Raw genomic sequence first — 11,592 nt, forward strand, 5'->3', positions numbered from 1 at the left:
GTGCACTGTATATCTTTGAGTTCAGTTCAGTTCAGTTCAGTTGCTCAGTCGTGTCCAACTCTTTGCGACCCCATGAATCGCAGCATACCAGGCCTCCCTGTCCATCACCATCTCCTGGAGTTCACTCAGACTCGCGTCCATTGAGTCAGTGATGCCATCCAGCCATCTCACTCTCTGTCGTCCCCTTCTCTTCCTGCCCCCAATCCCTCCCGGCATCAGTCTTTTCCAATGAGTCAACTCTTCACATAAGGTGGCCAAAGTACTGGAGTTTCAGCTTTAGGATCACTTCTTCCAAAGAAATCCCAGGGCTGATCTCCTTCAGAATGGATTGGTTGGATCTCCTGTATATCTTTAGTGTAATTTAAATAGTGCTTGACTAAAAACTGAACAAAATTCACATATTGAAAAAGCCAGAAAAGTTTTTCCCAGAAACTAATACCATGTACAAATTCTGGAAATATAAAGAAGCATGACAGGTGGGGGGAATAGAAATATATTTCAAATAGAAATTATGTTTCTCATGTAACCTACCATTTAATTTTAATAAATCAACAATCACCATATATGTATGGATGGATGTGTATGTATGCATGTACACAAAATATAAATTTTTAAAACCATTTATCCTTCAATTTTTTCAGAGTCTGTTTCACATCCTTATTCCTTAGGCTATAAATTAGAGGGTTCAACATGGGAATCACAAGGGTGTAAAACAAAGAGGTCATTTTGTCTTCTTCTAGAGAGTAGGATGAACTCGGCCTGAAATACATGAAGAGCATCGTCCCCTGGAAAATTGCCACAGAAGTTAGGTGAGAGACACAAGTAGAGAAAGCTTTGAACCCCCCTTTGGCAGAGTGGATCTTCAAGACTGATAAGATAATATAACAATAAGAGACAAGAACTCCTGAAATGGAGCTTAATTCAATGAAGCCAAAAATCATGAATATCACTAACTCATTGACCTGTGTATCTGAGCAAGATATCAACAGGAGAGGAGGAACATCACAAAAAAAGTGGTTAATCTCATTTGACCCACAGAAGCATAAATGGAATGCTAATGTTGTATTTATCAAAGCATCTATCATTCCCACCAGGTAAACCCCCGCCATGAGCAGGGAGCACACCCTGCTGGACATGCTGACCGCATAGAGCAAGGGGCTGCTGACGGCCTTGTACCGGTCATAGGCCATCACTGCCAGCAGGAGACACTCACAATCTATAAAGGTATAGAGCACCAGTAATTGCAGGGCACAGCCATAGAAGGGAATTGGTTTGTTCTTAGCCAGTAGGTCCACCAGCATCTTGGGGCCAACTGCTGTGGAAAGGCAGAGGTCACAGAAGGAGAGGTGGCTGAGGAAAAAGTACATGGGTGTGTGCAGCTGGGGATCCATCCTAATGAGGGTGATCATTCCCAGATTTGCCAGAAGAGCAATGAGATAAACAAGGAGAAACATGGTAAATAGAATCACTTTGGTCTTGGTGTTATCAGTAATTCCCAAGAAAATGAATTCAGTTAAGGAGGAGCAATTCCCTGTGTCCATTCTTCTTGTTCTTGTGTAAACTTTTGGAGGAAATGATCAAGAAAATGATACTTGCAAGCCTAACACTTTTCGGCATCTACAAAATGAAATAAGACAGAATATTTTTTCTGTAAGTGTCTTTTTATACTTAGAAAATTATTCAGTCATGCACCCACTCTTTAAAGAGGCATGGCTTTCTATTCTGCAATAATAAGAAAGTCTCTAAGAAAGACCTTTGAGAAATGGGATGTAAATCTAGATGTCATTCATGAGGTTTTGTTACTTTCTATAAGCTCTTCTCTGAGTGTTAGTTTCTTCATCCCAGGGAGCAGATTTAGAGAAATTTAACTCTTTACCTCTTGAGGAAAACCTAGAAGAGAGAGACACCAGTGTTAGAGAGACCAGACTGTAAGAGATAGGACTGAGCATTTATGAGGGCTGACAATAGTCACGTAGATACAAAAAAACGGTAATGATTTTAATGGTTCTCAAAAAAGCATGATTGGTTTCAGAGCATTTGATTTAGTTCCAGAAACAGCGAGCATATCAATGACTAGTAATAAAACATAATTATATTCCTGGCTTTAGTTTATGTTATGATCAGTGTTTGCTTGGACGTGAATTAAGTGTTACGGATCTGATTTTCTAGAAATTTATTCCTGCTTCCCCACAATGCTCATTACCTCTTTGTGGAGTGGCAGTTGTCAAAAAGTGAATCTCTTCTAACAAGTGGGGCAAAAAGAGCTAAAAGGAAGTGAAAACAACAGAATTTATTGTCTGATTCACATCATTTTAGATTTTAAATGGCCTGTTAGTTACTAAAGCGGAAAGAAGATGAGGGACAATAATGTTTCTAAAATGCATAGACTTTCCTCTTTGTTATATGTGTCTGTGTGTATACATTTTAATGTTTATAAGACTAGAATGGAAGCAATGAACTTTTTCTCCCCTCACAGCTAAGTAAATATGGCATGTGGTTCACATGGAGATGAATTTGTACATGTCTTTATTCTTACTGTAGTACCTACTCTAGTTTAATAAAGCAAAACATACTTTAAATTAATGTATACACTTTTCCAATGATAAAAAGAGTAAATATTTCCTGTGAAGCAAAAGCAAAATAAAATAAATAAACAGTTGCATTGTGGATATTAGCAAGTTCAGTTTCTTGTGATTCTGAGATAGAAATATTTCTAGCCGTTGATTTCAGATTTTCATGAGTAGGCAGGCACACAATGGTTCATTTACAATTTGTTTCCCTCAAAATGTTACGTATTTTCTTCTATATCTTTAAGTTAGGAGCTGGAAACCTACCTGAGACGAGCAGGTCTTGACTAGCTGAACAATAAGCAGATGGCCTCTTATTTTACCAGGTACATTGGGACTTAAATCCCTGTGCTACTGTCCCTCTGCTTTGATCTTATGCAAACATTTCCTTAATTGTACTTCTGCTTCTGCATTTTCCCCTGAGAATTCAGAAGCCACTTGGCACAGGCTGAATTTTCATACTTCACTATTGTCATCAAATTGATCTGTGGCAAAAAGAAAACTGCAAATTTTTTTTGCATGATGTGCTTCACAGTCATCCTGAAATGGTTTCGTCCTTCTTTAGCTAATGAGTAAACCTACTGAAACTCAAAAGACCTCCCTCCATTATTTCCGTTTACTTAGATTTGTTCATAGTGTTTAAGAGCCTCCTTCACATCTCATGTAAGGATATGACCACACTTGGTTCATGTTTTCTTTTTTACTGAAATGTAATGTGTACATTACATTAAGTAAGAGAAGCCCAGAATTCCCAGGTTAATTCTGCTCTTATCATGTGGCTGCCATAATCCAACCAATGATTTGTTTAGTTCTTTTTTCCTTTTTTTTTCTTTTCTGATTTCCTTCTATGTAGCCTGTGTTTTCATAGAATCATACTCTATCTTGGGGATATTTGATGCTCTAAGCGTCACATTCATTTAGGAATCATTTACTTATACTACTACTATTGATAAATACTATTATTTTCTTATTTTCCAGGTAAAGAAACAAAAGTTCTAAAGGATAAAGCTAATTTCCCATAATAAAATTCACTCAAGTTGTAAAGACTTCAGCTTGACGCTTCAGAGCATTCCTGTGTACACACTGACCACACTGCCTTCACTAGCTTAGGTGGAGCTGTCTTCAGTTTCTTTCACTCCCCGTTCTCATGTTCTACTGCTCAATTTTAATTCTTCTTTATTTTTGTGTTTTCAATCAAGAGCCATGGTACTGAATGAAGGAAATCAGAGCGTCTGTGACCATGTTCATCCTCTTGGGCTTCTCAGGATACCCATGCCTCCAGGCACCCCTTTTCTTGGTGTTCTTGACCATTTACACAGTCACTCTGGTGGGGAACCTTGGCATAATTGTGGTCACAAACTCCACACACCCATGTATTTTTTTCTCAGCCATCTCTCCTTTTTGGATATTTGCTCTTCCAGCGTATTTACACCCAAACTCCTAGGTATCTTGGTTGTGGAAGACAGAGTTATCTCTTTCAAAGGATGCATGGCACAGTTTTTCTTTGGCTGTGCATTTGTGATTACGGAGATGTCCATGCTAGCAGTCATGGCCTATGACCGGTTTGTGGCTGTTTGTAACCCCCTGCTCTACACAGCTGCTTTGTCTCCTAAGCTCTGCAGCCTCCTGGTCGCTGGGACTTACACGTGGGGTGGAATGTGTTCCTGGACAATCACCTGTTCTCTGTTGGAGCTGTGCTTCTGTGGTTCTAACGTCATACATCACTTTGGCTGTGAGTATTCTGCCATCATCTCTGCTTCCTGTTCTGACACCCATTTCCGTCAACTGATGTGTTTCCTCATTTCTACATTAAATGAGGTATGTAGCCTCCTGATTATCCTCACGTCCTATGCTTTCATAGTTGTCACAATCATTAAGATGCCTTCAGCTGGTGGACTCCGAAAAGCCTTCTCCACCTGTGCCTCCCATCTGACCCCCATCACCATTTTCCATGGGACTGTTCTGTTCCTTTATTGTGTACCCAACTCCAAAAGCTCATGGCTCCTCGTCAAAGTAGCCACTGTGTTTTTTACTGTCATGAGTCCTATGCTGAACCCTCTTATCTATAGCCTTAGGAATAAAGATGTGAAAGAGACAGTCAGGAGTTTGATAACTATGAAACTGCTTTCTCCCTCAATATAATTCAGAAGTCCAGTGGGACTGAAAAACCACTTGAATTAAAGTCAGCCTGGGTATTAGCCAGATAAATATGCTTGTGTTCATATTATGCCTTATAATTTTCATATATGTTTCTGATGCTAGTTTATCTTTATTATAAGTAAATATATGATTATGTTTCAAATAAATTGTATGTTGTATTTTACATTTTTTTTTGATGGTCAGATGAGCTACAATTACTTCTCGGTTAATAGAGAAATAATACATTATGGAAGTCAGAGTGATGAAAAGGGATATATAGTTAGAGACTCATTCCTTACGCTACAGTTTATGTTGTGGTTTGTAACAATGCTGCAAACACAGATGATAACTGTGTTTAGTGTCAGGGTTAAGGTTAGGGTTAGTGTTAGGGTTAGGGTTAAATTTGCACTTAGGTTCTCATAACTAACTCTTCTGATTCAGTTTTATAAAATGCAACTTTTAGCTCTTCTCAAAACTTTATTTTATACCAGGTAAAATGAGGAGTTTTGAGTTTGCCTTATAAAAAGTATTACCTGATTTTAAGCAAGAAGATCCTGAAAATAATAGCTAGTCTCTGTCGGCATCACTCATTTTTTGAATACCTGTGTAATATAGTTCAATCAAAGGTGTTTAATTGAATACTGAGAAAAGTTAAATGTATTTCTAGGGAGATATGATGATTACTCAGCGATAAAGCCCAAGTTAAGAACTGCTCTATTTTCTCTTCTTCTGACAATTACTCGTTCATGTCTCAGGTTTGCACTCATGATCCAAAGGAAAAGAAATGCTCGTCGTCAATAATGAAGTATGAAAAAATTATAATGAGATTAACAGAGATGCTTCTGAGTAACTGGACCTAATTATGAATGTACCTCATTCAGTTTAATAAGCCTTTCTTATATTCCTTTGAAGTACCTGCCATTACCACATATTCTTTTTTTAATATAAATTTATTTGTTTTAATTGGAGGTTAATATTCTTAATTATGGTAGCTTTGAAGTAAATCTCACTATCCATTAGAGGAACTTCTGACATCTTTGCTTCTGTGTTAGTGGATCCTGTTTATCCTTGACCGTTTCATTTTCATACAAACTTCAGTATTTATTGTGTTCATTCTTTTAAAGCCTGAGGCTCTAGGGGCTCTAAAACTTACGTCACTTGTTCTTTAGCTCTGCAGGTTAAAGCATTCTTGGCTGTAGCCTTGCCCTCTCTGCTTCATTCATCTATGCTCCTCCATAATCATTTCACATTTCTGAGATTATGATGAGATCATATTAGCTGGTTTTAATTTTACCATTGTTTTAATTTATTCACCTTTATTTTTGGCTGTGCTGCACAGCATGTGAGATCCTAGTTTCTCAACCAGGGATCAAGTCCATGCTCCCTGCAGTGGAAGCAAAGAATCTTAACCCCTGGACCCCAGGGAAATCCCATCATTGGTTTTACTAATGTGGCTTGGCCATTTTATTTATTTCTCATTATGATTACTATGATTGATTTGGTTTCTGAGGGAAGAGAGAGACAACAAAGGTATGTTATGTATTGCGTTTGACATATTGAGTTAAAAATAATCCACATTTTATCTCTTTCTTTACTGATTAGGGGAAAAATTGGCATTGATAAAATTCTACAGGCATGGCAAATAGTAAGATATTGTGAAAAATCTATATTAAGAAATTACAAATCTTAATGAAATAAACACACACCTTGAAAAAACAGCGTTCAGTTTTATACAATAAAAATAGAAAGTGTAAGTACAGTCTTATCTGTTAGTGTAATGGGGGTCTGTCTGTGCTCAGTCGTGTCTGGCTCTTTGTGACCCCACGGACCTTGGCCCGCCAGGCTTCTCTTTCAGTGGGATTTTCCTGACAAGAAGACTGGAGTGGGGGCCACGCCCTTCTCCGGGCAATCCCCCAACCTGGGATCAGACTCCTGTCCCTGCATCTTCTGTACTGCCGGTGGATTCTTTACCGCTGAGTCACTGGGGAGCCCAAAGAAATGGAATTTGTTTCCAAAATCTTCCTCACAAAGAAATCCTATGCCCTGTTTTTTATGTTGGTGAATTTCTCCAAACATTTGAGAAACATTGTCAATCATGCACAAATCTTTCTAGGGAATAGATTAAGAGGATACTTAAGAGTGCCTTATATTCACTTAGATTTTAGCAATCAGTTCAAAGAAAGCTATTATGAGAAATAAATGTATAGATCAATCTTTCTCATGAGGTTAGTTAATGAATATTCAAGACAAAATATTAACACATTGGATTTTTTCCAGAAACTGAAAAGTGGTTTAATAGTCATGAATTAATAACCATAAATCAACATATGAAAATGAAAGGGAAGATACATAATTCATGCAAATTACAGTTCTAGAAAAATAATTTGGTTAAATACAAAACTTATTCTGCTCTGAAAGGTTGATTTTTCTCAACTTACATTTAATAAAATTGTTATTAGCTACAAGAAACTTTAAGTAATCCTCATATTAGCTATTGACATTACTGTGATTAATTTTAAAATTCTTTGGCTCTAATACTATGTATATATCTAAATTCACATCTCTCAAGAATGTACAAACTCAAAGGAAGTTCCCTAGAGTTTTAATTGAAAAGTTCATACTTCCTGGATGGCTGTGACAAATGTTTCTAGCATCCATGTCCTGAATAGAAATTAACCTCTTCCTGATAAGAGGATGGGTTTCTCTGGTGACTCATATGGCAAAGAATCTACTTGCAATGCACAAGACCAGGGTTCTGTCCCTAGGATGGGAAGATCCCCCAGAGAAGGGAATGGTCAGCTATTCCAGTAGTCTTGCCTGGAGAATTCCATGGACAGAAGAGCCTGGCAGAATACAGTCCATGGGGTCTCAGAGACTCAGATGACTGAGTGACTAACATTTTCACTTTCTTGTTAGAGTATAGAATGTCAGAAACAGGTTATCATTGTGAAAAATATGACCTGTTGACTGGTATGATGAATACCAGAAACTGCTTTCTTTTGTTGTAATGAAGGTATTCAGGGGTTACAACTTATCTATCAATAGTTTCTTGATAATCCTTATGCTTGCAGGAGACCTGTGTTCAATCCCTGGGTCAGGAAGATGCCCTGGAGAAGGAAATGGTAACCCACTTCAGTATTCTTGCCTGGAGAACTCCATGAACAGAGGACCCTGGCAGGCTACAGCCCTTGGGACTGCAAAGAGTCGGACACCACTGAGAGACAACACACACAGGCATACGTGTTTGCATGAATAAGTCTTGGGAATTACACTTTTAAATAGTCATTTCTATTGCTCACCATTAGAACACAATGATGCACTTGATATTTTTATATATACTCTTTTATGCAGCACTACTGCATTCTGTTATTACTTTCTCATATTTTTGTCGTAGATTCCTTAGGAATTTATGTATACAGAATCTAGCTGGCAAATAAAGACAGTTTTACTTTCTGCTTTTCAGTAATTATAATTTTCTTCCTTATTCAACAAAAATCTAAAATAAGATGTTAATTGAAAGTGGTTAAGGACATTATTTTCCTGGCTGTTATACAGAGAGTTGGGAGAAAATCAAGTTATTTTACTTTATATAGGATTTTTTTTCTATTCTCTGTTTCTATACTAGACATAATATTAGCTAGAAGTATTTTTGTAGATGTTTATCAGGTTGAAGGAATTTTCTTGTATATCTTGTTTACTGCTATACAGGTAATCTTTTTTTTTTCTTTCCATCTGAGTCATTGTTTATTTTCCTATCATATACTGTGATATTTTATTTTCTAATATTTCATTCAGTGTTTCTATGATGAGGTACATTAGTTATCTTGATCTATGTTTTTTGTTTGTTTGTTTACAACATCTTTGTCTGGTGTTGGTGTTGATGGTTGTTGATTAGTTACTAAGTCGTCTCTGACTGTTTCGCAATCCCATGGACAGTAGCCTGCCAAGCTCCTCTATCATGGGATTCTCCAGGCAAGAATGCTGGAGTGGATTGCCATTTCCTTCTCCAGGGGATCATCCTGATACAGGGATAGAACATGTGTCCTCTGCCTACAGATAGATTCTTTGCCTCTGAACCACCAGGGAAACCCATGAAACACCAGAGATGACCCCAAACTCAGAAAACGATCTGAAATATTGGTGGTGGCCCCTCCTCACTGTCAGAGATGGCCACACACTTTCTTTCCTGGCGTGCCTCTCTGCCTTGCTTCGATCTTAACTAAACAGTTTCTCTGTGTGCTCTCCCACTTGTTTTGCTATGTCTCTAAAAATAAACTTTGTACCTTCATTTACAATTTTTGCCTCCTTGAGAAATGCATTTTTTTTTACTGGGGACTAGATATATATATGTATATGTATATGTATATGTATATGTATATGTATATGTATATGTATACGTATATGTATATGTATGTATACTTATGGCTGCCAGTAACCCGCATCTCAGCTATCAGTTTTTAAACTATGGAGTTCACACATTCTAAACTAATTAATCATTTTGTACATTACTGTTTGAATTGTCTTTGCCTCTTCAACCAAATCCTGAGCTCCTGAAGGTCAGGAAGCAGGCCAAAGAATTCGATCATTGTCCTTGCACAACTCTGGGTCCTAGATATTTGTAGCTGAAAAGCCAATCCAGAAATCTTTGGTTTCTATCATAGAGGTTTCTTAGAACCTCAGTCAGAAGCACCTGGGAAATCAGTTGAACTCATGGATATTTGGCAGAGAAACCCAGGAATGTTCATTTTAAACAAGCCTCTTGGAATATTCTTATGTACATGGGTGTTTGGGAATTAGAGAGCTGTCACATACAAATAAACACAATCCTAAGTACATGTTTCACACAAGGTATAGGCAAGATAGTAACAGCATCAATCATGTTATCAAGTTTAAATAATATTTCCAGTTTTATTTCTTCCTCTAGCTCCCCCTCCCCTTCTTGTCTGAATCATCCTTCTGGAGCAAAATTCTAATCAAATCCTTCCTTCAACCAACACCTTCCCAGTTGTGAGACTATAAAACCCATGATCATAAACTTATCCTTTAAGAATCTTTATGGCCCAGTTGCAACCAAATGACATAACTTTTTAACTAAGAGCCCAAAGTCTGGGGCCAGACTGACTGAATTCAAATCCCAATGCCTCCAGTTTGAGTATGAGCTATATTTATGGGATGAAGAAAAAGTGTTGCATATATCTCTTATTGCTCTGTTTATTCAAATATCCATGCACTTTTTTTGTGCTATTTATTACTTAAATGCTTGACAGAATTTACCATTTAATAGTATGGGACTGCGGAGAAGGCAATGGCATCCCACTCCAGTACTCCTGCCTAGAAAATCCCATGGATGGAGGAGCCTGGTAGGCTGCAATCCATGGGGTCGCTATAAGTCGGACACGACAGAGCAGCTTCACTTTCACTTTCACTTTCATGCATTGGAGAAGGAAATGGCAACCCACTCCCGTGTTCTTGCCTGGAGAATCCCAGGGACGGGGGAGCCTGGTGGGCTGCCGTCTACAAGGTCACACAGAGTCGGGCACGACTGAAGTGACTTAGCAGCAGCAGCAGCAGCAGTATGGGACTGAGGTTCTCCTTGTAGGAAGATTTTTAAGTGAAAATTCAATTTCATAAGAAGATAGAGGCTATTCATATTTTGCATTTCATCTTTGGTAAGTTTATTTGTATGGTTGAAATGACTTTTCTACACCAACTAGATAGTTACATTTTTTGGAAGAAAATGATATGGAATACTCCCTAATTATTTTTTCTACATTGACAGCATCTGTAATGAAGTCCCATTTTTTTTCTTGAGTAGCAATTGTGTTATGATCTGTTATTTGTAATCAATTTATCTAACAGATGATTGATTTATGTATCATTTTAAACATCAGAATTTTAGTTTTGCTCAATACCTTATTTCTACTCCACTGTCCATTTTCTATTTTGTTGATCACCATTCTCATCTTTTTCTCCTATTTATTGTGTGATTAAAAACTATGTTTGCTTTTTTATCTTCTTAAGATGGAATCACAGATCATCAAATTTCTTCTCTTGAGTAAAACATTCAAGCAAGTAGGTGCTATTTTAAATAGAATGAGGTATTAATAGAGAGAGTACAAAAATGTTGACCTTATGAGTGACTAGTAGAACTCTAAACTAGTCCTTAAGATTCCCCAACATTTGGTGTACACATATCTTCAACTAGCCATTCAATTACACATTAATCTGGGAGCTGCTGGCAAATAATTTTAAATTATAACTAGTTTCAAATCAGTTGATCATAACAAAAGAAGACTCTCCTGATTGGTGGGTCTCATATAATCTGATGATTTGTTAAAAATCCTTGAATCCCTCTTTAAAGAGATGCATGGATTATAAGAGGGTGTTGAAAGAGAGATTTGAGGTGTGAGAGTGACTTGAGCAGAGAAAACAAAGTGGATACCCAGTAGCGGATTCTAGGAACTGTGAATAACCCCAAACAGATGTCAAGGAAACAAGACCCTATTCCTACAACTCAAGGAACTGCATTATTCCAACAACATGAATGAACTTGGCAGGGAACCAAGTTCTAGATGAGAAACTTGTCGACACTTTGATTTCAGCCTTGCAATAACTTGAATAGAGGGACCAGGTGTATTGTGCCTAACTTCGGGTGTACAAAATTGTTATGCTCCGAGCCCGTATCTCCGAACCGACCGAGAGAGCAAGTCCACCACAGTAATGCAAAAACAAGAAGGGAGTTTATCTCTAGCACGCTAGGGCTCAAGTCTCATCCCACACAAGGGAATCCGACAAGAGCCGTGAACAAAGGAGTATGGCAACTTATATACAGGCAGTTCTTTGTCTCAGTTACAGGAGTAGCTGGCATTACATGATTGGCCAGGCA

General features: G+C 37.7%; 1 protein-coding gene and 1 pseudogene across 1 annotated transcript; one reads left to right on the plus strand and one right to left on the minus strand.

Moving 5' to 3' along the window:
- Positions 1 to 611: 611 nt before the first annotated feature.
- On the minus strand, positions 612 to 1,541 carry LOC138420568 (olfactory receptor 5W2-like). The gene has a single exon (XM_069553859.1). The coding sequence runs from the start codon at positions 1,539 to 1,541 to the stop codon at positions 612 to 614; it is 930 nt and encodes a 309-aa protein (XP_069409960.1).
- A 2,229-nt stretch (positions 1,542 to 3,770) lies between these two features.
- On the plus strand, positions 3,771 to 4,709 carry LOC138420502 (olfactory receptor 1165-like; annotated as a pseudogene).
- Positions 4,710 to 11,592: the final 6,883 nt, after the last annotated feature.

Source organism: Ovis canadensis, chromosome 15 (assembly GCF_042477335.2).
Source record: "Ovis canadensis isolate MfBH-ARS-UI-01 breed Bighorn chromosome 15, ARS-UI_OviCan_v2, whole genome shotgun sequence".
NCBI lineage: Eukaryota > Metazoa > Chordata > Mammalia > Artiodactyla > Bovidae > Ovis > Ovis canadensis.